Here is a 27626-nt window from a genome sequence, read left to right on the forward strand (position 1 = left end):
CATTTAGGCTGTTTCCACATCTTGGCTGTTGTGAATAGTCCCTCAGTGAACAGGGAGTGTTAATATCTCTGAGATTCTGATTTCAGTTCTTTTGGATATATACCCACATATGTTTTGAATTCTTAAAGAAAACCAACTTTGCTCACATTGGCATTTTTTTTAGTCTTGCCCTTCCCTTCACAGTCGCTTCTGAGCAAGTGTCATCAACACTGTAAGCTCTGTTTCCCTGCCTTTCCTCTGCTCCTCAGCCATGTGTGTCTTATCCTTGCATGTCACCCAGTACAAAGCGACCTCTCCTTGTTTTCCCTCGTGCGAGACACATCACAGAATCCCACCTGTTTCCTGGAGTTCATGATTCCCTTGACTTCTTGGGCCACGGCAACCAGCCACCTACCCATCTGATGAGCAGTCCTGACTTGACACTTCAGCATTCATAATTCCATTTATCGATACCACCTCCAGCACAGTTCTGTTTCCTTCTCCGTACTCCATCTACCCAGATACTCAAGCCAGAAACCTCAGCGTTATTACAAATATCTTGATATGAATAACCCCGAGAGGCCTAAAAATGATAGGAAAATCACCTTATAATCCTACTGCTTTGAAAATGACATGAAAAGGGACTTGCTGTTCTGACCAAGATGGAATAAACACTTACTACCCCATCTCTCCCACTGATACAACATCAAACCCTATACAGAATGCATAAAGTGAGTATCAGAGGACTCTGAGAGGTAGATAAGAGGAGCTGGTAGCCTGAGGAGATAGATCAGGACCCAAGTGATGACTCCATAGCAAGTGTGAGTAGTGAAGGAGCACCTCTGCCACTGGTGGCATCAACAACTCCTGCAGGCCAGAGCTCCTAGAACTTTCCCAGCCTAGATCCCACTGCACACCCCCACCACCAGCCCCTATGGGACAGAGCTTGTTGGACAGCCTTGGCCCTACTCCAAGTGAACACCAGCAACAAAGCAGCAAATCCCTCTTAGCGGCAGCATCCCTGCAGGATGGAGTTCTTTCTATTCTCTCATCCCTATGCCAGGCAAATGCCAACAATAAGCTGAAAACTACTTGCCCTGGTGGCGGTGGCAGTGATGTCCCTTGTGAGGCACAACTCTTGATTGTTTGAGTCTTAATCTTGGCTCATCAGTGAAGTGGTCCACCCCTGACCCCTGCTGAAGATGATAGCAATACCCTCTGCAGGGCAACGGTCCTTCAGCCCTTCCAGCCGTGCTCCAAGTAAGCACCAGCCTAGAGCACTCCAGGTGAGCACCTGCCTCTCCCCACAGCAGCTCCTATGGGTCAGAGCTCTTTTGACTCTTTAGACATTACCCCCAGAGAAACCCAATAATGAAACTATACCCCTGTGTCAGCACAGACAGCAGCGACAGGTATAGTGGTTGGGGGTCCTACAGGCTCCTTTCCCTTGCCACTCTGTCCTGAGGTGGTCCCAGTCACAAGAAGGTGCTACGGTGCAGAGAGGCTAAACCTTGGCTTTCTAGCCATAGAACCTTGAGGAGTGGAGATTACAGAAAGGAGACATCTGAGTTAGATATCCTTTAAATCTGCGTATGAAGTTCTGGGCTCATCCCTGAGCTGCACATGTGTAAAACTGACTAGAATGAGCACAGCAAAACCTTTTGAGAATTTTAACAGGACCAAGTCTCAGCACAATATTCAAAATATCTAGGATATGAACCAAAATTATCCAACATACAGAGAACCAGGAAAGCCTAAAAAAATTCTCAAGGAAAAAGGCAATCAACAAATGCCAACCCTGAGAGGATTCAAATGTTGGAATTATTAGACAAAGACTTTAAACCAACTATTATGCCACATTCTAAGAAGTAAAAATGAGTACTCTTGGAATTAATGGAAAGATAGAAATTCTCTGTAAAAAAAATAGAGGCTATAAAGATAGAAATTTTAGAATTGGAAAAGCTGGAGTGGCTATATATTAATATCACACAAAGAAGACTTCAGAAAAAGGACAATTATTAGTGATAAAATGAACATTATGTAATGATAATTTCAGCAATATTGGTCAATCAAGAATGCATAACAGTGCTAACAACAGAGCTTCAAAATACATGAAGCAAAAACTTGGTAGTACTGAAAGGAAAAATAGATAAATCCATAGTAAGATGTAGAGATTTTAGCACTCCTCTGTCAGTAGTCAAGAAAAGTAGCAGGTAGAAAATCAGGAAGAATATTTCAATTAGGTCAAGTTGGTTGAACATCATCATCAACCAACTTGACCTAATTGATATTTATAGAACAGCCCACCAGCCACAGCAGAATACATGTTCTTTTCAAGTGCACATGGGACATTCATGAAGATGTACCATATTGTCACTAAACAGCCTGTATTAAATTTAAAAGAATTGAAATTATTCAAAGCTTGTTCTGTGCCTTTATTGAATTAAATAAGAATTTGATAACATCTGAAAAATATCTGGAAAGAAATATGAAAAAGATCATCAAATATTTGAAATTAAACCCTACACCACTATATAATCCATGGGTCAAAGAGGATGTCTCAAGGGAAGTTAGAACACTGAATTAAAATGAAAATGCAACATATCAAAATTTGTGGAATGTGGATAAAGTGGTACTTAGGGAAACTCAACAGTAAATTATATTAGAAATAAAAAATGTTTCAAAGCAGTAATTTAAGCTTCCACTTTAAGGAACTAGAAAAAGAAGAGCAAACTAAACCCAAAGCAAGAAGGAAAGAAATAATAAACATAAGAGCAAACATAAATGAAAATATAAAAATAATAGAAAAAAAATTAATGAAGCCAAAAGATGGTTCTTCAAAATAGCCAATAAAGTTGATTTGAAAACGGAGGGAAAAAAGACACAAATTACAAACATTATAGAGTGCCACTACTGACCCCATAGGCATTAAAATGATAATAAGGGAATACTATGAACAATTCTACGCACATAAATTTTACAAATGAGAAGAAAAGGGCCAATTCCTTGAAAGATACAAACTATCAAGCCTAAAAAGTACCATGAATGGTCCTATATCTGTTAAAGTGATCAAACCTGTAGGTAAAAACCTTCCAGATAACTCCATTTTCACATGATTTCGCTGGTGATTTCTACCAAGCATTTAAAGATGAAGTAACACCAATTATACAAAATCTCATGCAAAACTAAGGGGAAACACTTCCCAACCCATTTTATGAGGCCAGCATGATTGTAATACTGGAATTAAAGACAATACAGAATTCTATAGACTCTTTGTATACTATACTAAATTCAGATATACTGTATTTCCTCATATTTTTTTCTAAAAGTTTTATAGTTTTTATTTTACATTTAAGTCCATGACCCCTTTTGAGTTAATTTTGTATATGATATGAGACTTAGGTCAAGGTTCATACTTTTGCCTATGAATGTTCCTATGCTTCAGGACCATTTGGTTGTGACGTACAATTTAGTATACTATAGTATCTCTGAATTTAGATGCAAAATTCTTTTTTTTTTTTTTTTTTTTTAAGACAGAGTCTTGCTCTTGTTGCCTGGGCTGGAGTGCAATGGCCATTTGCCGGCTTCAAGCGATTCTCCTCCCTCAGCCTCCCGAGTAGCTGGGATTACAGACACCCACCACCACACCTGGCCAATTTTTTGTATTTTTAGTGGAGACAGGGTTTCACCATGTTGGTCAGGCTGGTCTCAAACTCCTGACCTCAGGTAATCAACCCATCTAGACCTCCCAAAGTGCTGGGATTACAGGCATGAGCCACTGTGCCTGCCTAGATGCAAAATTCTTAACAAAATATTATCAAATTGTACATCACAACCAAATGGTCCTGAAGCATAGGAACATTCATAGGCAAAAGTATGAACCTTGACCTAAGTCTCACATCATATACAAAATTAACTCAAAAGAGGTCATGGACTTAAATGTAAAATGAAAACTATAAAACTTTTAGAAAAAATGTGAGACAATATTTGGGGTATAGGGCCAGGCAAAGACATCTTAGACTTGTCATCAAAGCATCCAAAGTGGAAAATTTGATGAATTGGACATTATTAAAATTAATAACTTTTGCTTTGCCAAAGACCTAGTTAAGAGCCTGACAAGACAAACTACAAACTGCAAGAAAAGATAGGCAAACTGCATATCCAATAAAGGACCAGTATTTAGAATATATAAAGTCTTCTCTAAAGTCAATAGTTAAAAAAAAAAAGCAAACCAATTAGAAAATGGGCAAAAGGGGGCCAGGCGCAGTGGCTCACGCCTGTAATCCCAGCACTTTGGGAGGCCGAGGCGAGTGGATCACAAGGTCAGGAGATTGAGACCACGGTGAAACCCCGTCTCTACTAAAAATACAAAAAATTAGCCGGGCGTGGTGGCGGGAGCCTGTAGTCCCAGCTACTTGGGAGGCTGAGGCAGGAGAACAGCGTGAACCCGGGAGGTGGAGCTTGCAGTGAGCCAAGATTGAGCCACTGCACTCCAGCCAGGGGAACAGAGTGAGACTCCGTCTCAAAAAAAAAAGAAAAAGAAAAAAAAAGAAAATGGGCAAAAGACATGAACAGACATTTCACCAGAAAAAGTGAGCAGACGGCAAATAAGCACCTGAAGACATGCTTACCATCATTAGCCATTAGGGAAACACAAAACCATAATGATATACAATTACATAACTATTAAAATGACCAAAACAAAAAATATTGATAATACCATTGTGCTGATGAGGATGTAGAGAAAATGCAGCTCTCATTAGAGTGTCATTTCTATGGCCGATGGGAATGCAAAATGGCACAGTCACTTTGGAAAACAGTTTGGCAATTTCTTATAAAATTAAAAATACACTTACGACCCAGCAGTTCCACTTTAGGTATTTATCCTAGATAAATGGAAATGTATATTCCCACAAAAGTCATACATTAATGTCTACAACAGCATTATTCATAATCACCAAAAACTAGCCAGGCGCAGTGGCTCACGCCTGTAATCCCAGCACCTTGGGAGGCCAAGATAGGTGGATGACTTGAGTCCAGGAGTTCGAGACCAGCATGGCCAACATGGTGAAACCCATGTATACTAAAAATAAAAAATTAACTGGGCGTGGTGGTGCACACTTGTGGTCCCAGCAACTTGGGAGGCTGAGGCAGGAGAATTGCTTGAACCCAGGAGGTGGAGGTTGCAGTGAGCAGAGATTGTGCCACAGCACTTCAGCCTGGGTGACAGAGCAACCCTGTCTCAAAAATAAAAATATAAGTGACATAATCACCCAAAACTGGAAATAACCCACATGTACTTCAGCTGGTGAATGGGTAAACAAACTGTGATACATCCATATGATGAAAAACTACTTAGCCATCAAAAGGAATGAACCCTCAATATGCACAGTAACCTTAATTGTACCTGCTCAGTGAATAAAGCCAGTCTTTCAAAATTGCAAACTGAATTATTCCATGTCTAGAACTGTACAACAAAAGGGTACATTTTACTATATATAAATGTAAGAATAATTTTTTCTTTCTTCCTTTCCTTTCCTTTTTCCTTTCGTTTTTCCTTTCCTTTCTTGGAGTCTCTCACTCTGTCACCAGACTGGAGTGCAGTGGCACGATCTCGGCTCACTGCAGCCTCCGCCTCCTGGGTTCAAGCAATTCTCCTGCCTCAGCCTCCCGAGTAGCTGGGACTACAGGCGTGTGCTGCCATGCCTGGCTAATTTTTTTGTATTTTTAGGAGAGACAGGGTTTCACCATGTCTTGGCCAGGATGGTCTGTATCTCCCGACCTCGTGATCCATCCGCCTCAGCCTCCCAAAGTGCTGGGATTACAGGTGTGGGACACCACACCCGGCCAGAATAATTTTCAAATACAAAAAAAAAGGGGGTAGTGGCCTCCTGCCCACCCCTTTCTGAACCTCTTTAATCCCACTCCCTAGGGGGAACCACACTGCCAGATTCATCCTCTTTCCCTTGAACACTGCAATCATAACCACAGCAAGATGGGCCTGCAGGTCTAGGCATGTGGATCCTTTTATTTTAATCACAAAAATGCTGTACATCTTGGCTTGTGTTTTCACTCCACAGTAAAGCAGGGCATCTTTTTTTTAATCAACGTGAACTGCCTCACCTCTTTCTGTTTAAGGGCTACACTCTATGTGTTCTGTATTTTATGTCACTGTTCCCCTCCTAAGGGGCATTCCGCTTGTTTGAGCTTTTTTCCCTCTTGCTGACAGTGTTGCAGTAATCGTTCTTGTTCATTTTAATCCCTATGTATTCACACTGTTATTTTTCTATGATCGATTCCTAAAAGTGGATTTTCAGATTCTCAGATCATGTGCACTTTTAATAGACAACTTTAAATTACCCTCCATAAAGGTTGTACTGGTTTACACTGCTTCCAACAGAATAGAGACTATTTCTCCACCCCCTCATCAACACCAAGTGTTGTCAGTGTTTTTTTTCCTCCAATCTGATGGATGAAAAGTGCCAGTCATGATGCTCGCCTTGGTCAGCAAGTTCTGGTCATCGCAATGTGCAGCGTCTTTATCCTACCATGTCCCCATGCTAGCCTCTTCTTTAACCTGACACCTGCAGTGAGTGCCTCCTCCCTCCAACTCTCTTCTTCCCCTTTCTTCCCAGGTCATCTGTAGAACCATGGAGCTTTCCTCTTTAAAAATTCTCAATGCCTGCCCATTATATTTAGAATAAAATTCAAGCTCCTGGAGAAAGCATTTAAGGCTTTTTAGATTCTGGCCAAAACAAACATTTCTGTCTCTCTAAGTTTGTCTGCCACTCCACTCCCTCTGACATCTCCTGCAGCCCCACCCCTGATGCCAGCTCCCTGGCACTCTGTACACACCCCTGCCCGTATTGAGCGTACTTCACCTGACCCCTGAACTAGATCCTGAGCCCTTGAGAACTTCCAGGGTTTTTCTTCCTCTGTTGAGCACCCACACCCGTGCCCTGGGCTTCCCAGCCTGTACTCTGTACATACCCCTGCCCATATTGAGCATAACTGAACTAGATCCTGAGCCCTTGAGAACTTCCAGGGTTTTTCTTCCTCGGTTGAGCACCCATACCCATGCCCTGGGCTTCCCAGCCTGCAGTGGGTAATCCTTGGGCCGGGCTGTGTCTGCATGACCAGGCGCTGGGATGAGGGAGCAAGGCAGGGGCTGGGTGGTAAGATTGAAGAGTGTGGATCTGTGGGTTTTACTCTGAGGAGCACCTCTCAGGGGCTGTGGGATTCTGAGCAAGTTGAGTCTCTTAAACTCTGAGTCTTAATTTCCTCCTTTATATAATGAGGTTATTCGTAATAAGAGCATAAAGGGCAGCAAAGGCATTTTACCTGCAAAATGTGATACAGTTTCATACAGTACAGTCATACGTTCCTAAACATGTACTAAAATATTCTCATGTCAGCTGCACAGAATGCTGTGTGAGAATGGGATTCTCCTTGTCCCAGTTTTGGTTAAGGCACCAGTGCAGAGATGTCAGATACCAGAGAGAACGTGTGCAGGATCGGTGGAGTCACCAACCACTCACCACCCCCGTCCTCAGAACATACGGAGAGTGGGGAGGAACAAAGGGGATTGGCAAAACACTTTCTGTGGAGAGCACGCTGCAGTCGTGTGAGCCACCAGCGCAACACGGGTGGAACTAGAGGGAACGTCCCTCATGCAGTCTGCAAGGGTGGCTTCCATGGGACTTGTTAGAAGCTGGACAGGTGTGCCCTGCAGTTGGGAGACATGGAGGACTGCTGCTGGACTCCGGCCACCTGTGGGCGTGGGGCAGACAGGACCACCACATGACCCACCTGCGCTCCCAGAGCCTCACCTGAGGAGCCAGCCAAGAGCACAAGGGGACAATGAGAAGCGGTCACAGCCAGAGTCCCAGTGGTGGCTGGGAATCCCCCGGTGTCAGTTTCAAGTGTCTGCGAGGCCCAGGCAGGACAAAACCTTGTAAGGCTCCAGAGAGCCCGGCTCATCTCCCCACTCTCCTTCTTCTCCAGCTCTCAGCCCTCGGGAAAGCCCTCTCAAACCCCAACTCAGACACCCTGCATTCAGGAGTCAAAACCTGACTTCACCCAGAGGCTACACTTTTTAATTACTGAATTAAAACTGATTATGGCCGGGCGCGGGGGCTCCCGCCTGTAATCCCAGCACTGTGGGAGGCCGAGACGGGCGGATCACAAGGTCAGGAGATCAAGACCATCCTGGCTAACACGGTGAAACCCCATCTCTACTAAAAAATACAAAAAATTAGCCAGGCGTGGTGGCAGGCGCCTGTAGTCCCAGCTACTCGGGAGGCTGAGGCAGGAGAATGGCATGAACCCGGGAGGCAGAGCTTGCAGTGAGCCGAGATCGCGCCACTGTACTCTAGACTGGGCGACAGAGCGAGACTCCGTCTCAAAAACAAAAACAAAAAAAACTGATAATAACAAAAGTGACCATGGTGACTGCTGGTACCTGAGAAGGACTGGGAAGGTGCTGGAAGTCTTACAATCTCTACCTGGGATGGGGGACTGTGGAGACCAGGATCGGGCAGTGCTTTTCTCGTCTAGAACCTGCAGGTGCAGTGCTCTGGTCCCTGCATAGGTGCAGCCCACCTCCCAGGAGCCGATGAGCAGCGTCACCCATCCCCTGCAGCTGCACTGGTGCCATTTCAGAGGGACGGCTTCAGTGCTTTCTCCACGGCAGCCATTAACCTTACGTGGGGAGGGGGGATGCTGAGACCCTCTGTGCACTCTCCCCAGGGCTCAGGAGTGAAGTAGGTTTAAAGAAGAGAAGACAGTGTCTTCATGACAAGTGGGAAGTGTCCGAGGCCCCGCTGAGCAGGGCCAAGGATGTGGCAGGAGGTAAGGTCTGAGGTGGCAACAGTGTGGACCCACATAGCATGGGCAGCCTTGAGGGTAGATGTCCCGGGGACCAGGGGCACTGGGTGGTTACAAGAAACATCTACCAGAGCCTGGGGGCAGGGGGCAGATGTCAGCCCAGTTCTCAGGAACTGGGCCATCTGGTCAGCGGGGCACTTGGTATTAGCCAGAAAGGGGACCATGTACTGTGAGCTCTCTCTCCAGGGTTTCTTTGGGCGGACGCTCAGAGCAGCATCAAGATCTGCAGTTGGCAATGCTGGCTGTGACTTGTGGTCACCTGGGGGTCCACCCCCACGGATTCGGTGGACCTGCCCAGGGTGAATCCCAGACAGTGGGAGTGTTAAAGGCTGCCCGGGTGGTTCTAATGTGTGGCCAATATAGAGATCCTGGGCTCTAGGACAGTAGCACTTCTCAAACTTAGGAGTATTTATGGATCTGATCAAAGTGATGCTTCCCACCCGGTGCATCTGGAATGATGGCAGCACTGCTGGTCCAGGGACCACACGTGGAGTGGTGAGGCTCCGGGTCTGCGCTGTCCAACACAGAGCCACTAGCGGCACATGGCTGTTTAAATGTAAATGTAAGCCAAATTAAAATGCAGTTCCTCAGTCACAGCGGCCACATTTCAAGAGTCCAGGAGCCACGTATGACTGGTTGACAGCACAGAGGGCATTTCCATCATTATACAAAGTTTTACTGGGCAGCACTGTTTCAGGGCTGTCACTAGTAAACAGCTTCTTTCTGAGACCCCGTAAGGGTTGTGCTCTTCCCAAAAATGGCTCTAGTGTCAAGGCACCGTAATACTTCACCTTTCTGCCTGTCTTCCTCTATCAGCTTCTCGAAGTTGGGGTCTGCAGCGGATTTACCCTCTCAGTAAATGGGCAAATAATAACAATAGCTAATGTACAGTGAGCACTTACTAAGTGCCGAGTATTATGTTAAAATGCTTTATGCGTTAATTTTCAACAACAATCCTATTTAGCAAATAATAAAAGAAACTTAGGTTAAAGAACTCGCACAAAGGCATGTAGCTAGCAAACTGTGGAGGAGAGGTAGAGGCCGCATAGGCTCACTGCAGCCCACGCTCCCGAGTGTCATGCTGCACTGCAGTCCTCAGCTGGGGCAGGTGTGGGCCCCAGCAGATATTGGCAGTGCCTGGAGACACTTGATTGACACCACTGTGGTTGGGTGGGGAAGGGAGGTATAGTAGCATCTGGCGGGAAGAGATGCTGAGCATCCTATAATGCACAGGACAACTCCCCACATTTTGGGCTGGGACATCCAGCCCAAAATGTCAGCAGTGCCAAGACTGAGTAACTGTTGTTTGCCACTCAGTAAATAAGTTAAAATGGGGAGGAAGTGGTTTTATAGGACAGTCATGAGGTCATACCTCTTAGTTAGAGATGGCATGTGATGTAGTGAATGAAGATTAGAGATCAAGAGGTCTGTGTTCAAATCCCAGCTTTGTTGCATGTTGGCCAAGTGACCCTGGACGAGTCACTTTATTCCATAAGACTCTGTGGTCCCATATCTAAAATGGGGATTGAAAATATCCTTACATTGCAAGGAGGGCTGTGAGGGTCGTTATGAATACTATACTGCTCTGAAGACAAGATGGAATAAACCTTAGCTGTGAACCCTTCTTTGGTCAGGAGAAATTTCCCTACCTGGCTAGTGGTAGGTGAAGGAGGGCCCACATGTAATAGAGAAAGGGAAATCTGAGCTCCAAGGACAATGGCTGTCCTTGGAATGGATTAGTTACTCTTCTGTTGGCCACCCTAGACAGTTCTTGAATTCCAGCAGTTCCTGGAGATCTGAGGTGGGGAGACAAGGAATCTAAGGTGAGGCGTTTGCGTACATTTCAAAGTATAAGTAGAATACTTTTTCACCTTTTTCTCAATCATATGCTCTGGCTCAAAGTCATTTTAAAATAACAGTGCCTTTCCCTTCCCATGTCCTTGTGAAGTCCCAGTTATATCAGCTGGTTGGGAGTGGAGACCAGCTGTCTCTGTGGAGGTAGACTGGTCATTGCCTCCTGCTGAGAGGCTAGCTTTAACCGCACAGACAGTGGCAGTTTAGCAAATGTGCTTTCAGTCCAGCTCCTCCACTGACAACTCTGTGCCCTTGAGCCCGGCCCTGGCTCCTCCGGGTCTCCACTGTGGGATGTGGAGGTTGGACCAGGCCACCCTGGGATGTCTGCCAGCCTCGACATGCCAAGTGCTGGGCAGCTGTCCCAGAAGTCAGGAAAAGAGCCTGGTAAGTCATCTGTCCCTTGGGGTGCCCCCAATACACATGGCTGGCCGGGTTCCTGGCCTCACTCCACACACGCACACACAGATGTGACTCACGAGTGTTTTTTCTTTGTGAATGCCTTCTCACACCTGTTACCTGTGGGCAGCAGATCCCCAAAGCAGGTGTAGTTGGGGCTCTGACAACAACCAAAGCAGACCCCAGGGCCCCATTTGGGAAGAACTCACATCAGTTTCTACAGTGGGGACCTGAGCAAGCTCCTGCCCTGGGACGAGGACTGACACTCACCCCCACCCCGTGATGAACATGCTACCATGTGAGGCCCTCGGAAATACATACGGCCACCGGGAGACTCTCTGACTCCCTCAGCCGCTTCACCAGGAGGACGGTGCCTTCGGGCTCTCACTCCCTGGCTTCTTAGGATAGAAGCGTGCTACTAGGGCTGTCAAAGCAGCAGTGGCTTTTATCTTTCTGCCACGTGGAGTTGAAGCTTGTGTGAAAAGAGATATGTAGGCCAGGAGAAGGCAGGTTTCTGAGCATCAGCTGGGAAATTCAAACCACAGAAAGCCTGGCCTGGGAAAGCAGGAGAGCTGGCTGAGGAGCCCTTGGCAGTGCCTCCTGACTTGGGAGTCAGGTAAGGGATGAGGGCAGTCTGGCCCTGGCAGCCCCATGTGGGTGGCTGGGAAAGAAGCTCCCAGAAACAGTGTCCTTCTGTTTGCCCCTAGGCTGTCAGGTGAGTCTGTGTGGAGTCAGAGCCTCTGCACTGGCCGAGTGGTGCAGTTCCGCCTAGGAGAGGAGGTGGAGCAGGAGGAGGGGAAGCTCTGGAGGGTGGAGGGAAGAGGGAGATTGTGTAGATGAGGGGAGGCAGTGGTTACAAAAGGCAAAGGGGCTGAGGCCCTAGGGAGGGTGCACTTGAGGCTGTGGGGTAGTGAAGCGGTGGAAAGGGTCTGCTGGTGAGGGCGTCCAGGGCAGCTTGCTTCATCGCAGTGTGGAAACAGCGCTGTGTGCAAACTTGCCTCACTCTCTATGTGCACAGGGAGCTAGGCTGTTCTTCCTGGTCACTCTCAAGCACCTAGTGACTCCTGTCTTAGGGTGTTTTTTGTTATTTGTGTGCTTTTACTTCTAATTGAAGAATAATATGCATACAGAGAAGTGCACAGATCCTCTGTGTGTAGCTCAGTGCATTTCCACTGAACACACCAGACCAAGAAACAGAATGAGACCAGCACCCCGGAGGCCCTGCCGTGTCCGCTTTCAGCAGGCTCTGGAACGCATTCCTGATTGTGGACCATGGTGGCTGTCAGAGGATCCCTCTGGTCCTGATGGCTCTTGCAGGAGAGCCTGTCTCCATGCACTGGAGAGAAGGATTCTAAAAATCCTTCCTGTCTAGACTCAGCACCTTCCCCAGGGCCTGGTACCTGGTGGGCACTCACCAGGTCCAGTCCATTCTCATTGTCTAAGGAAGCTATGTTCTGAAGTCACCACAAGCTAACTTAGCAAATGCTGAGTCACTGCTCCGGGAGGAAATGCAAGGTTAGCTTCCTGTATGCCTCCTGCCACAGCATCAATAGATCGACACATAACCTTGTTTTATGTGTAATTCTGTTTAAAGATGCTTTATTTAATATATATTTTTTGACGCATTGACACCGAACACACCGCCAACAGCACTGTAACTCTGGCCTGAATGAAGCTTATCTGACACACACATTGTCTCCATCAGGCGCATCACAGCCTCCTTGGGCTTGGGAACGCATGAGCACTCCACTTGGGGGCCTAACCAGCAGAATCACGAAGAAAACATAGTGCCCAGAAATGTGGCACTGAGTAGACTACCAAAAAAATACTGTATACGGTGTAAGAGCTAAAACAGTAAGGCAGCGCATCACTGCTTCACCTCAGCTGGGAACTTGAACCTTGAGAAACTCAAATTTTTTGCTGCCCTGCACATATCTGCAAATGACCGTGCCAACACCATGTGTATTGATTTGGGGATTACAAATGTATTTTAGCGAGTAGGCGAATTCTCAAATACGGAGTCAGCGCACAGCGATGATTGACTCGATTTGTTGAATGAGGAGAGGAAGGAATTGCAGTAAGCTTGAGGTGGAACTGGGACACAGCCCCTTCTCCTGTCATTAACAGTGGGGGGCCTGCCCTGTGAAAAGCTCTTGCTCAGTCTCAAAATGCTCAGCACGGTTTTGAGAGGAAGCCTTGGGTGAGCATTACCACCCCGAGTTCCACAGCTGAATCACACAGCCTAGCTCTGGGACAGATGTGATGACAAGCAACTGTAGACTTTGCCAGCATGTATTGATCAGGAGAAGCCTACGAGTCAAGACTGACAACAGATCAATAAATGGCTTTTAAAAAACAAAACCCCTCAAGTTCTTTATCTAGGATGCCTGACAAACCCTGCAGCGGTGGTGTGGCCCCATGTGTCCCCAGGGCCCGGGGCCCACCTCTGCCCCAGAAGTCCTCTTAGTGTCTGTAGTCGGGTCCCATTTCCACCAGGTCAACCACGGCCGTGGCAGTGGACCTGGAAGGCAGGCAGAACAGAGGACCGCGACTCTATCGGGAGAAGCACTGAGGCACAGTGACTGTGCTCGCTTCAGCTGGCTGTGAGAAACGGCGATGATGCATCCACTTTAGATCCGAAGTCTGAGCAAACTCAGGCCTCTCTTCCACAGAGAACGTTGTGAAGACCTGGGAGTGAGCTGTCAATGTGCATTTTTAGGATGGCAGCATAACGGAGAAAATTGGAAGTAGTGTATGCCAGAGTATGAAGTGTTCACACAGCTCCCTTGGGTGCTTGATTTATGGGAAGCTTTTTTCTCCTTTATACTTTTATCTACTTTCTAAATCTGTACAATATGCTCGTGTACTTCTATGAACAAGAAAGAAATGTTATGAAAAGAAAAAGTTTATTAAAAATGGCTGCATCGGGCCAGGTGCAGTGGCTCACACCCATAACCCCAGCACTTTGGGAGGCAGAGGTGAGAAGATCATTTGAGACCAGCCTAGTGACACAGCGAGACCCCATCTCTACAATAATTAATTTTAAAAAAATTAGCCAGGCATGGCCGGGCGCGGTGGCTCACGCCTGTAATCTCAGCACTTTGGGAGGCCAAGGCGGGTGGATCATGAGGTCAGGAGATCCAGACCATCCTGGCTAACACGGTGAAACCTTGTCTCTCCTAAAACATACAAAAAGCTGCACATGGTGGCATATGCCTGCAGTCCCAGCTACTTGGGAGACTGAGGCAAGGGAATCGCTTGAACCTGGGAGGCGGAGCTTGCAGCGAGCTGAGATTGCACCACTGCACTCCAGCCTGGGTGACAGAGAGAGATTCCATCTCAAAAAAAAAAAAAAATTAGCCAGGCATGTGGCTTGCACCCGTAGTCCCAGCTACTTGGGAGGCTGAAAAAATTGCTGCTTCAGAAAGGATACCATATACCAAATTTTTTAGAGGCCTGGAAATCCTGCTGCCTTCCCTTAAGGCAGAGCCTCTGCTTTATATCATCGGTCAAAAGGCAAGGAACCTGGGAATTTACATTGTACTACAGCTCGTTGCCTCTGGGAAGACTGTGTCCTTGACAGCCCTCAGCTTCCAGACTTAACAGCTGCGTCCCTAGTATCATACGGGGTGTGGTCCACCACTGGGGTCCCACCCTGGCCCCTCAACTGGTCATTACAGAAATCTTTCTGAAGGAAAAAAACAGTACCTTGGGGCTGAATTTTAATAGGCACTAAAAGAACGAACCATCAGCAATCAGAAAGTCAAAGTGAAGTGATAAGAAGAACCTGTCCCACGTAGGCATAGTTGAACATCTCTAGAAATGGTTTAACATTGAGGATTTTTGAAATGGTTCATTTTAAATCTTCCTGAATACAAATAGCTCAGTAATAATGCCAAATGTGGGTCTGAAAACTGTGGTTCTTTCTCCTACAGGGTATTTAGAGTTCTGTGTGAGGGGGTATTTTAAGAGTGATTCCTGAGGATGCAGATGAAAACTGGGCTCTCATCTCGGGCCGTGCGTCCTGCATCCGGGATGGCCAGGCTCACCTAACACACAGCGTGTGCATGGAGGAGAGAGTGCTGCTGTGGATAGCGGGACTACAGTGCACACCGGTGTGGCTTGGGCCAGGCTCCCCCACGATGCAGCACCAGCAGGGCAGCCCCGATCAGACCTGCTGGCTCTCACACGCTGTGGCAGACGTGACCAGGATGAGGCACCTGCCCTTGCAGGGCTTGCAGGCAGACTGGCACACACACAGCATTAAGATGGTCTTGCTAGAACCCATGGACAATGTTCTCAGGGAGCCAAGAGTCAGCCTGGATGCCTGGCCCTGCAAGAGGCTGGGGTGCAACCCAGTGCTTGCCATGCTTTTCTTATCACAACAGCCACGAGGGCTCACTGTCATGGCAGAATGGCTCACTGGTCTCCATCAGCTCCGGGGTAAGGTTTGACCAAAATTCTCCACCCCTCCTCCAGCAGGAACAGTGATAACAACACTAGCAACAACCACATAACAACAGCAGCTATTGTGGCAGCAGCTAACACCAGGTACCGCACCAAGGGCTTTCCCTGGATTCTCTCACACAATCTTCACAGCCATGCTGGGAAATGTAGACAGTGGCTATTTCACCTGACCTTCACAACCACACTGAGAGGTATAGACAGTGGCTATTTCACTTCACAATCACACTGGGAGGCCTAGGTCATGGATTATGTCATGGAATCTTCACACCACACTGGCAAGTATAGATAGTGGGTTATGTCAAGAAATCTTCATAACCACAGCAGGAGGTGTAGACAGTGGGTTATCTCATGGAATCTTTACAGTCTGGGAGGTGTCGAGACTTCTGTTTCTTCATTTTACACTGAAATCGAGTCTCAGGGAGGTCCTGGAATTTACCCAAGAGCACTAGCCTGAGGCCCTAAACTAGCTCTGCGGGCCCCAGGGCCACATCGTTAGCAGCTCCGTTGCCCTGGCCCCAGGGAGGAAGCATCTTCATTAGCGCAGCCCGTTGAGCCCAACCCCAAGAACAGGAGCCCTCAGAAGTTAGTGCTGGAGCAATGTCCTTTTCAGAATCAATCCTGGACTGCAGGGGGCATGTTAAGGAGAAGGAGGGATCTGGAGAAGAGCAAGCTTACCACCTGCTCCTTTGAAGGAATCCTATCCTTAAATGACATCATAATATTTTCTCTGATCAAAAGTTGGTTTCCTATGAGTTAAACGGGAGGAGCTCTGTTGCCGTCCCGGCTTCCTGCACCCTCTGTACTGTGCCTTCAGAGGAGTCCTGCTGCATCTGCCCTGCAGCAAACAAACTTGCTACCCTTCCTCCCAGGGCAGCTGCACTGCGCGGGGAATCTGGCTCTTCCACAATCCGCAAAGGCGATCACACAGATACAGACCCAAAATTGCTGGTCCCCGGTCTGTGAGAAATGCTCCTGGGCTGTTTGTTGCGAACCCAGGCACACTTGACAGCTTAAATTCATTGCCAGTTGGAGAGGAGAAATTGAGATGTCAGAGTCTTTAGCCAAATCCCCGGGAGATTAAGGTTGTCTGTGTATGGAGGCAGGAAGAGGTAAACAAAGGAGTGTTTTCAACTGGTTTATCTGAACTGAGGCCACATCTACATTATCCCGGGATTAATGACATTTTGAACATGTTTAATCTCAGAAGCTATTTTATGGTGCAGCCTCGACCCTGAATGTTCATGCTTGAGCGGCCACGTTGTAAGGTCTTTGGCCTCTGAAGCCTGCCTTTACCCTGCACATTGCCGGGGGCTTCAGCCCCTTCTCCTGCCCTCCCCAGGTGGAGTATGGCGCAGATCCCAGAGCTCCTACACTGCCGGTGTGGGTGCCAAGCACAGGAGGTGAGCATATGGTTCGGAGAGGCCTCCTAGGCCCCTGCCACAGAGCAGAGTGGCTCAGCACACAGCTGCTCTGCCTGTGCTCGCTGGGGACAAAGGCGCAGCGTCTCTGAGTCTCAGCACTGTGGAAGGTGATGCTCAGCCCATCACCCCTTTCTCAGCTTACCCACTGAGAGGCTCCAGGTGGAATCTCAGGCATCTGTGAACTACATTAGGGAGCTGAGTGGGTTTTCTCCCTTTTTCCTGGTGTCTAGACCCCCCATTTGCCATTCCCGCACTCCTCTGCCCATGAAGGTGGCCCTGGACAGTCCCTGTAACAAGGTCTAGAGATTACAGGGGCCCTCTTGCATTCCTGACAAGGAAAAAGGTGAGAAAGAAGAGAATACAGAATAAAAGGAAAGACCAGCAGTTGCAGGGAAAGAGGCAGGAACCAAAAAGGAGAGAAATGGTGGCTCATAGACCGGCCCACTGCTTGGTGACGCTGCTACTGCAGGTTGCCTTATCCCGCAGCAGCACAGCCTGGACCAGCCAGGGCGCCCACCCACTCCTGTGGGTCTGCACGTGAACACAGACACACGTGTAAACACACACACAGTACAGCTGGAAACATTCCTACCCCACAGACAGGCAGCAGCAGGTGACCTTTCTGTGGTCGGGATGGAATTCTGCCAGTATGCTCTTGATGTAAGGAAAAGAAAATGTACCTCTTGCCAAGCTCAGCGTTTAGAACTGTATCTGGACATAGTCTATGGTGTGTGTTTGTTCGGTAGTAAGAAATGCTTGTGACCAAAGGCATACTTCAGTGGGGTAGATGGTCAGCTAGCAAATATGTCTAGTACCAAACACAGTGAGGCAAGTTTCTCAAGTGGTTACAGAGGACTTAGGAGAGAAACTGACCAGAACAGACTTGATGGAGGAGGTAGTGTCTGGGGGCCTGGTGAACCAGCAGGGAGGATTCTAGAACAGGATATCCAAGCCCTTGTCAACTCTCTTGAGCTGTGGCCACAGCCTCCCTCCTAGCTTCCCAGCCTCTCGGCCCTCCGCAGTCAGACTGATTCTCCACACAACCTCCAGAGTGAGCCCGTGGTTTAAAACCCCCACAGCTCCCCCATGATGGACAGAAAAAAAAAAAAAGAAAAGACTCTTCCTTGGGACGGGTTTACACAACTCCTCCACCTGCCCCCATCCCCAGCCTGGAAGATTATTCTCCAGATCCCAACCCAGAAGGCACCCCTACTCCCACTCACCAGTGTCAGGCCCTGTGTCCGCATAACCCTTTGTAAATTTCAGCATTTTCCAGTTTCTACCACAGTTACTTGTTTGCATCTTGTCTCCCCAACTAGACTTTGAGCTTTTTGAAGGAACAATTTGTTGTTTATTTTTTCACTTCAAATATAAGGCAGTCCTTGCCCGTAGCAAACACTGAATGAATGGAAAGAAGAAAGAAAGGTGAAACAGGAGAATGGAAATGCTGGGCTCTGGCTGGGAATAGAAAGTAGGACTGGATTGTACACTAGGAAGTATTAGTAATTTCAGCAATTCTGCCTATTGGATCAGGAGTAGAAGAGAGAATGCTGGAAGGAAGTGATGACGGCTGAGGGTCAAGAGCAAGCAGGAGTTCCAGATTAGGAAAAAAACTCAGACAAGGATCTGGAGAAGGGCCTCAGAGGCTGGAGGGGTGCCTCAGGGGAACAGGCTCCCCCAGAGAGGATGTGCAGCCACGTGAGAGCTGCAGGGGTGAAGCAGGTTGAGGACCAGGTTTGACCTTGGGATTTGGGGGTTGTTGGTTGGGAGGATGGAAACAGTAGGGTCAACTCGTGGCTGGTTCAGGAAGTGGCTGATGAGACATAGGCAGAGGCCATTTGAGCTAAGGGTAGAGGAGAAGGGAGAACTGGGCCTTCAGGGGACAGTGAGGCTCCGTGGAGACTTCAAGCTGTGGCAGACCAAAGCATTCTGCAAAGCCGCAGAGGGAGAGACTGAAGAGTCAGGAAAGGGATAGGATGAGTCCAAGAAGTGGAGCAGGATTCCCAGGGGGCCAGTCAGGTGGAGGCCCCAGGGAGCAGCCAGAAAAAGGAGTGGGAGCCGTCCCTGGCTGCCAGGGCCAGGGGAGATCCTGGGTGTGTGAGGCTGAAGGCTCTTCTCACTCCCAGCAGGAGACTGTAGCTTGCAATGCAGTGGCCACCCCCCTTGCACCTCCTTGTTGACTAGGGCACTAAGGGAAAAGAATTCCAGCCTGAACTGGAAGTAGAAACAAAGACAAAGTGAGTAATATCCTCTGCACGCCAGAGCAAGGGGTAGAATACATCAGGCCACAGAGAACAGTGACGTTAACTCCTCCTGGACATCTGCATGTGTTGCTGTGAAACAGTGCTGTTGTCACCCGGCTGACTCAGGCACACTGTAGAAGGGAACTGAGGAGAGGTGCCAGGTGGTTGGAGATCAGTTTCAGCCTTTGTTTTATCCCGTGGCAGGCAAACATCCAGAAGCAGGCTCATGGGGAACCTTGGGTTCTATGCTTTTGATGTACCTGTAAGAAGCCACTTATTGGCCAGGGGAGGTGGCTCACGCCTGTAATTCCAGCACTTTGGGAAGCTGAGGCAGGTGAATTGTTTGAGCTCAGGAATTCGAGACCAGCCTGGGCAACATGGTGAGACCCCATCTCTACAAAAACTTCACTGGGCGTGATGGTGCATGACTGTAGTCCCAGCTGCTGAGGAGGCCAAGGTGGGAGGATCACTGGAGCCTGGTAGGCGAAGGTTGCAGTGAGCCTTGATCGCACCACTGTACTTCAGCCTGGGTGTCAGAGTGAGACCCTGTCTCAAAAGAAAAGAAAAGAAAAGCCACTTATTTAATCCACAGATTTCCTTTTTCTATTGATGAAGGTAATAAATTCTTATTGCAGAAAATATGAAAAATACAGAAGAGTTGAAATGTAAGAGGAGGGGAATGATCCACAGTTTCACCACCCAAAGATAAGTGCAGTTAATATGGAAGGAGAGTCAACAAAGCACAGGGTGCCTTTTTTCGTTTTATTTTTGTTTTTGAGACGGAGTCTCACCCTTGTCCAGGCTGGAGTGCAGTGGCGTGATCTTGGCTCACTGCAGCCTCCACCTCCCAAGTTCAAGCGATTGTCCTGCCACAGTCTCCCAAGTAGGTGGGACTACAGGCACCCGCCACCACACCCAGCTGATTTTTGCATTTTTAGTAGAGATGGGGTTCTGCCATATTGACCAAGTTGGTCTAGAACTCCTGACCTCAGGTGATCCACCCGCCTTGGCCTCCCAGAGTGTTGGGATTACAGGTGTGAGCCACCACACCCAGCCAACATATGGTTTCAAAGGCACTGTTTCTTTTCTCTCTAGAACATTAAGGAAAGCAACTGTGACCAGTCTTTGCTGTCACTCTCTCCACAAAGGGAAGGTTATGCTCACAGTTGTTAGAAGACAAGAGGTTAATAGTGCGTCTACAACATTTGAGCAGGAATCGGGTAGTATATCCAAAATGACAGGATTATATTAAAGAAATTGTATCTATTTGTGTACTTATTTTTATCTCCTTCCAGAAAGGATTCCTAGGAGGAAGTTGGCTTAAGTACACGCAGACCCTATAGAAGCGGTTGCATTTAATTTTTTGTGACTCAGACTAGAGGAGCATAATCTCTCTGATGCATCTTTCATAAGAAAACAAAGTCCCCTAAAGAAAGTAATCCTCTCCCAGAGCCCCTGCAACCCGGAACCAAAGCAGTAGTGTTCTCTGTGCAGGAGACACAAGGGGTGAAACTGAAGAGGGAATAGGACTGTTTCTATCATCTTGTGCCTTTACCCCACAGAAAAGAGTCTGCCGCCTGCAGCAACAGGGCCTGGAGCTGATGGGCAGCCTGTGCCACCCTGGATCACCGTCACTCGGCAGAAGCGGCGAGGGACCTTGGACCAGCCACCCAACCAGGAAGACAAACCTGGCACACGGACCCTGAAGTCTGAACCAGGAAAGCAAGCCAAGGTGCCCGAGAGAGCCCAGCTGCTTAGAGCAGATACTTTCCATTCTGGGGGTGCAGGAGGGAGCAGTCAGCTGGGGCTGGGGCGAGGACCCCATGAGGACCACACATCCTGCATGGGCATCACAGGGACCATCACCTGTGATGCTTGTGGATGTGTGGTTGAGGGCCAATGAAGCAAAATAAATGACTTGCCAAATCCTAACCTCCACGGTGGAGCATTCTGCCTGCCTTTGCATATGCTGAGCTGTTGGGATACAGAGTAGCACGTGAGTCACTTCGGCGGTGCAGACAGCTCTCTACTCCCTGCCTCCTTGGCAACGCAGCAGCTCAGCATCTAGAAAAATGGAAGGAGGTTAAAATAACTTCTGAGTTAGACACACAGCAATGATGTCAACAGCTCCATCCCAGCTCATCATGCTGTGAGGAGTGAGCCCTGCTCTTTGCTGCTCCACCGGCCACATGCTGGAGCTCCTCATTCTTCACCTGCGGCTGTAGGGCTGGAACCTGTGGTTTCATTTTGTACTCTGAACTGAAGGCAGCTTTCACCAACCCAAACAACTATGCCTAGAATCAGGCCGAGGCTCGCAATTTTTGTATCCCCCAATAGCACCGTGATAAATCTGTGTGTTTCAGCCATGTGGGGAAGAGAGCCTGAGCCTGCAGTAGGACCTGCTTCCCCTCATTTTAACTAGAACCTCCACTGTACCCAGACTCAAAGACCCTCATGCAGGCGTGGGGCATTTAGAAAACAAGTAGTAACCAGTTTGGGACATCTGTAACTCTACCAACTGTCATAAAAATCACAAATCGATTCTAAACAAATCATCTTCACTCCCAAATGGAATCCCTGCCAGCTGCCATCTGGCCCTGAAGCCAGGTATGGGGACAGGAAGGAAGCTGTGATGCCCGTGTGTGCCAGGATAAGGCCGCATACTGGTTTGAGCACCAGCATCTGACCACTTGGTGTTAGTGAGCTGACACTGGGGTGCCCTCCCAAGAAAGTGCCAGCAGTGCAGGCATCTTGGACGGGCAGCCTTGCAGCTCCTTCACTTTGGGTGTGTTTGTCCCCGTCTGAATCACTGGTGACTTGGCAGCGTGTGTCTTGTGTCCCAACAGGAGCCTGTGAAGCAAGCTGACTTTGTCCGCAGCAAGTCTTTCCTGATCACCCCTGTGAAGCCCGCTGTGGACCGGAAGCAGGGGGCAAAGCTCAACCTCAAGGAGGGGCTGCAAAGAGGAATCTCTTTGTCCCATCAGAACTTGGGTATGAAATCTGCAAACATGACCACATACTGTGAACTCATTTTCCTGGGTCGTTCCTGCAGTTTGGGTTTTGGTTTGGTTTGGTTTGGTTTTTGCGAATTACTTGCCACATTGAGTTTTCTACTCAGCTCTTATAGAGATATAATTTACATGTCATAAAACTCATCCATTTTAAGTGTACGGTTCATTAAGTATAAGGTTGACCCTTGAACACACAAGTTTGAACTGTACAGGTCTACTTAAATGCTGACTGTTTTCCAGCCAAACCCAGATGGAAAATTACCTGTATCCTTAGGACGTGAAGCCTAAGAAAACAGAGGGCCGTCTTTTTGCATATGCGGGTTCCACAGGGCTGACTGCAGGACTTGAGTATTCATAGATTTTGGTATATGCAAGTGGGAGAGGTCCTAGAACCAACCCCTGGCATACACCAGGGGATGACTGTATATTGACAGTGAGCAGGTATGTATTTACAGAGTCGCACAGCTATGATGACAATCTAATTTTACAATATTTCCCTCACACTAAAGAGAAACCTCATGCCCATTTACAGTCACGTCCCACTCCCACTCCTAGCTCTAGGCAACCACTAATCTACTCTGTCTCTATAGATTTGCCTTTTCTGGACATTTCTAATGAATGGAATCCTAATGTATGTGCCCTTTTTTATCTGGCATCTTTCACTGAACATAGCATCTTCAAGATATGCCTTTGTTGTTGCATGTATCTATATTTAAAAATTTTTAGGCCAGACGCCTTGGCTCACACCTATAATCCCAGCACTTTGGGAGGCCGAGTCGAGCGGATCACCTGAGGTCAGGAGTTCAAGACCAGCCTGGCCAACATGCAAAACCCCGTCTCTACTAAAAATAAAAAAATTAGACAGGCATGGCGGTGCATGTCTGTAATCCCAGCTACTTGGGAGACTGAGGCAGGAGAATCGCTTGAACCCGGGAGACAGAGATTGCAGTGAACCAAGATTGCACCACTGCACTCCAGCCTGGGCAACACGGCAAGACTTCTGTCTCAAAAAATACATATGTATATGCACATACATACATATATATACACAAATATACATATATATACACAAAAAATACATATATATGGAACTTTTTATATTTTTTAAATTGTGGAAAAGGCACATAACAGAATTTACCATCTTAGCCATTTTTAAGTGAACAGTTCAGTAGTTTTAAGTAGAGGGACACTGTTGTGCAGCCCATCTGTAGAGCTCCTGCTATTTTATTTCCAAAGTCTCTCTCACCTCATTGCATTGCCAGAATTGTTTGAGCTTGTTCGTAAGTCTTTTTATCACATAAATGACATATTCTAGACCCAAATCTTCCTTGCATGTTCACATATTATTGAATTTTCTGTTCGAGAACACAGTTAAGACCTCGATGTCTATTTCAAGAAATGCAAGAGGCTTAAGGGAAAATCCGAAGTTGCTGCTCATGTTTCTGTTTGTTTTGTCTCCCTTCCAAGCAGTTCAGTCTGCAGTGATGATGGAGAAGGAATTACATCAGCTGAAGAGAGCCAGTTATGCCAGTACAGATCAGCCATCCTGGATGGAACTTGCCAGAAAGAAATCTCAAGCTTGGAGTGACATGCCCCAGATTATAAAATAGGAGGGCAGTGTGCTGATAAAGCATGTCCACTACCCTGACAAGCCACTTAGTTAAAAATTGCCAGTATGTTGTGGCAAACAGACTGTGAAACTTAAAGACTGATTTTATCATCAAGTTATGACGAACTTGGGCAAGAGGAAGGAACCAGGCAAAACAAAGAGGATCAACACACAGCCATACTCCTGGGCCAGAGGGCCCAGAAACAAGAACAACACTGAAAAATGCCGGGAACCAGTTCCTGTGCCCAAAGGTACGAATGTGTCTTTGAGAATTCCCTTGATAAAGAAGCCTCAGACAAGAAAGAAAACAGAAATGAAGTTGGACACATAACTAGGACACCCAGCAAAGGCCAGAAGAGAAGCCCTTCTAGGAGAAGGGACATCTGTGCTTCCAGCTGAGATCAGCCCATGTCTCTGGTCGCTGTCTTGCCTGTGGATCCTGCCTTCTCTCATGTTTACTACGAGGCATGACATCCATGGCAAAACAGAGATGCCGTTTCCAAGAGCAGCTATAAAACAATCTGTTTTCCTAAAGACAGCCACTCTGAGAAGGAGATGAAGGAACATGGCAGGGTTCATCAATTCATAGACTGTTTCCAAAAATAATTTTTAAACTTTTCCACTAGGCATCTGTGTCTTTAACCACTGCACAATGCATTGCCTGTTTAATAAAAGGTTTCAAACATGCCTCTGTCCTAAGTGTAAATGTTATTTCTCCTCAGATTTAGAGAACATCCTCCAGCGCTGAGTTAAATGCAGTGAATAGGGTTTTGCTTCATACATGCCTCATTTAAAATTCTGAATTGGGATAATTATGGAGTTTGAGTTTTTGAGTTTGTTTTTTTTCCCCCAGTGAGAATTTTGGAAGACAGACAGTAATGTAGGGTTTTAACTCTTCATCTATTTAGTACGACATACCGAACATATAAAATTTCCTTAGAAGTTATCGTTCTTTAGCATCTAATCCATGGAACCTGCATATTTCTGTTGAAAGCTGGGTTGCCAGTGCATCAGCCAGTCTGACCCCTGAATGTGGAATGTGGAAAAACCAGGCAGAAGGAAAACATATTTGAAATCTCAGAATTGTCTTGGTTATATAATGCCTCTTTACTGTTTAAAACAGTTTCAATTTGTTCCTTTGAACAAGGTAGTCTCCATGGGAATACGTATAGCTGGGGGCATTTAGCCATCAGAATCGGTACAACTTCATGATATACTATAATTTGATTTTATATACCCTAGGGCCTTGCTACTTTGATTGTATTTTCCATCTTCATGAATAGTTTTTTTTTTTTTTTTGGTTTTTTTTTTTTTTTGAGGCGGAGTCTCGCTCTGCCGCCCGGCCTGGAGTGCAGTGGCCCGATCTCAGCTCACTGCAAGCTCCGCCTCCTGGATCTTACGCCATTTTCCTGCCTCAGCCTCCCGAGTAGCTGGGACTACAGGCGCCCGCCACGTCGCCTGGCTAGTTTTTGTATTTTTAGTAGAGACGAGGTTTCACCGTGTTAGCCAGGATGGTCTCGATCTCCTGACCTCGTGATTCGCCCGTCTCGGCCTCCCAAAGTGCTGGGATCACAGGCTTGAGCCACCGCGCCCAGCCCATGAATAGTTTTCTAGCTGTTAGTACTACACAAGTTGATTGAGCCTACCTTTATTGAGAAAGTCCTGGGTCAGTTTTTTTCCCAACCGAATTGATTTACTGATTGCATTCTCTTGGAGAACGTCAATACTGAATTCCATGGTGAATATGCTCTAACACAAGAACTCCATCCGTCTAGCAAGCCGAGGCGTCTGTGAGTTGTTTTAACTGGCAAAAACCATGTTGGCTCTTATTACCCCCAAAGCATCGTTTCTCCTTAGCAGGTGATTTCAGATGAACCATTTTGAGGCAGCAGATTTCACTGCAAGATCGAAAGTATTTGGTTTGGTTTTGTTCAAGCAGATGCTGATATTCTCTGTGGATTTGAGGACTTGGTTTAATTCTCTCTGACGCCTGGTGAGTTAGAAGGGTGCCATTTTTAGGACACTGGGAGAATTCACTAGGGTGTGGCCCTGCAGTTGCCACTTTCAGCGTGGAGGTGGTGACCCTACTGTCGTGACCAGCTGAGATGTCGGCCGAAATTTGGCAATGTCGGGAAGTCCAGAGTGGCAGCAGAGATGGTAAAAGCCTGCAAGGAATTACCAGCCCTAGTTTTCCTGAGAAGAAAGACGGGAGCAATTACTGAGCCAGCTGCTGCTCTGTATTTCATACGTCATTTAGAATCCTCTGCACAGTCCTTTGAGGGTAAGTACTTATGTCCACTTTGCAGGTGAGGAAACTGAGGCACATTGAGGTTAAGATCCTATAGCAGGTATGAACCTGGAAAGTGACTCCAAGGCCCATGCTTTTAAACACTACCCTCGAGTAACATCCCCATTTTTATATTTTATTTATTTTATTTTATTGACAGAGTCTCACTCTGCCCTCAGGCTGGAGTGCGGTGGAGCAATCTCAGCTCATTGCAGCCTTTAGCTCTTGGACTCAAGCAGTCCTCCCGCCTCAGCCTTCCAAGCAGCTGAGACAACAGATGTGATGTGCACCACACCTGGCTAATCTTCTATTTTTTTTTAGAGACGGGGGCTCACTGTGTCACCTAGGCTGGTCTTGAACTCCTGGGCTCAAGTGATCCTCTTGCCTCAGCCTCCCGGAGTGTGGGATTACAGGCACGAGCCACTCCACCCAGCCAATATCCCCATTTTTAAAAAGCATTGGTGCAGCAAATCACTTGAGGTTAAGAGTTCGAGACCAGCCCGGTCAACATGGTGAAACCCCATCTCTACTAAAAATAAAAAAAATTAGCTGGGTGTGGTGGCGTGCGCCTATAATCCCAGCTACTCAGGAGGCTGAGGCAGGAGAATGCTTGAACTCAGGAGGTGGAGGTTGCAGTGAGCCAAGATCGTACCACTGCACTCCAGCCTGGGTGACAGAGCGAGACTCCATCTCAGAAAAAAAAATTTTAAATAAAAAGCACTTGTGCAGTGGTGAATCTGTGGCCTCAAAGACAACCCAGACATGAGAGCACTGAACTTGACCTTGGGGGCTTCTATGTCCTAGGGACACGTCTTCTTTTAATTCCTTAGACAGAGTGGAAAAGGGGAGGGGAGGCATTTATAATTTTTAATGGTGAGCACCTGCCTTAACTATGTGGTATTTTCATTCATTCCTTCACCTCATTCAGGTGACGCTTTAGTGCCTGCATTCTGTGAGGGGCTAGGGACAGCTGATGAACGAAGAAGTAACAGGCTAACCTTGTGCCACACCTGTCTTATTTGGGTATGGTGGGGGGACAATAAATAAATATAAAACATACCAAAAAACTCCAAGTAAAAATAGCAATAAGTTCAGTGACGAGCCTAAAACAGAAGGTCTTAGTCATGCCGGAAGGACTACGTGAGACTGGGTAGTTAGTGAAAGGTTTACTGGAGGTGATCTAATTATAAAAATGGTCATGGTGGCCTGGTCTAAGGTAATGCTGGAGGTGGAGAGAAGCAGATGTATTCAAACCACAATTTAAAGGTAGCATCAGGCCAGGTGCGGTGGCTCATGCCTGTAATCCCAACACTTTGGGAGGCTGAGGAGGGTGGATCACCTGAGGTCAGGAGTTCCAGACCAGCCTGGCCAACATGGTAAAACCCTGTCTCTACTAAAAATACAAAAAAAAAAAAAAAAAGAATTAGCCTGGTGTGGTGGTGCACGCCTATAATCCCAGCTACTAGGAAGGCT

General features: G+C 47.2%; 1 protein-coding gene across 2 annotated transcripts in view; it reads left to right on the forward strand.

The window, feature by feature from the left end:
- The window catches only part of KIAA1211L (KIAA1211 like), a 145754-nt gene extending 121201 nt beyond the window's left edge, over positions 1–24553 (forward strand). Inside the window, exons 8-10 of one of the 2 annotated variants that reach the window (XM_030921771.1) lie at positions 20809–20978; positions 22093–22237; positions 23725–24553. In XM_030921771.1, the coding sequence (XP_030777631.1) occupies positions 20809–20978; positions 22093–22237; positions 23725–23867 (458 nt within the window). In that variant the 3' untranslated portion in view covers positions 23868–24553. The remainder of the gene's footprint in view (positions 1–20808; positions 20979–22092; positions 22238–23724) is intronic. The other variant, XM_030921770.1, reaches the window with a different exon arrangement.
- Positions 24554–27626: the final 3073 nt, after the last annotated feature.

This window comes from Rhinopithecus roxellana, chromosome 17, assembly GCF_007565055.1.
Source record: "Rhinopithecus roxellana isolate Shanxi Qingling chromosome 17, ASM756505v1, whole genome shotgun sequence".
NCBI classification, from domain to species: domain Eukaryota; kingdom Metazoa; phylum Chordata; class Mammalia; order Primates; family Cercopithecidae; genus Rhinopithecus; species Rhinopithecus roxellana.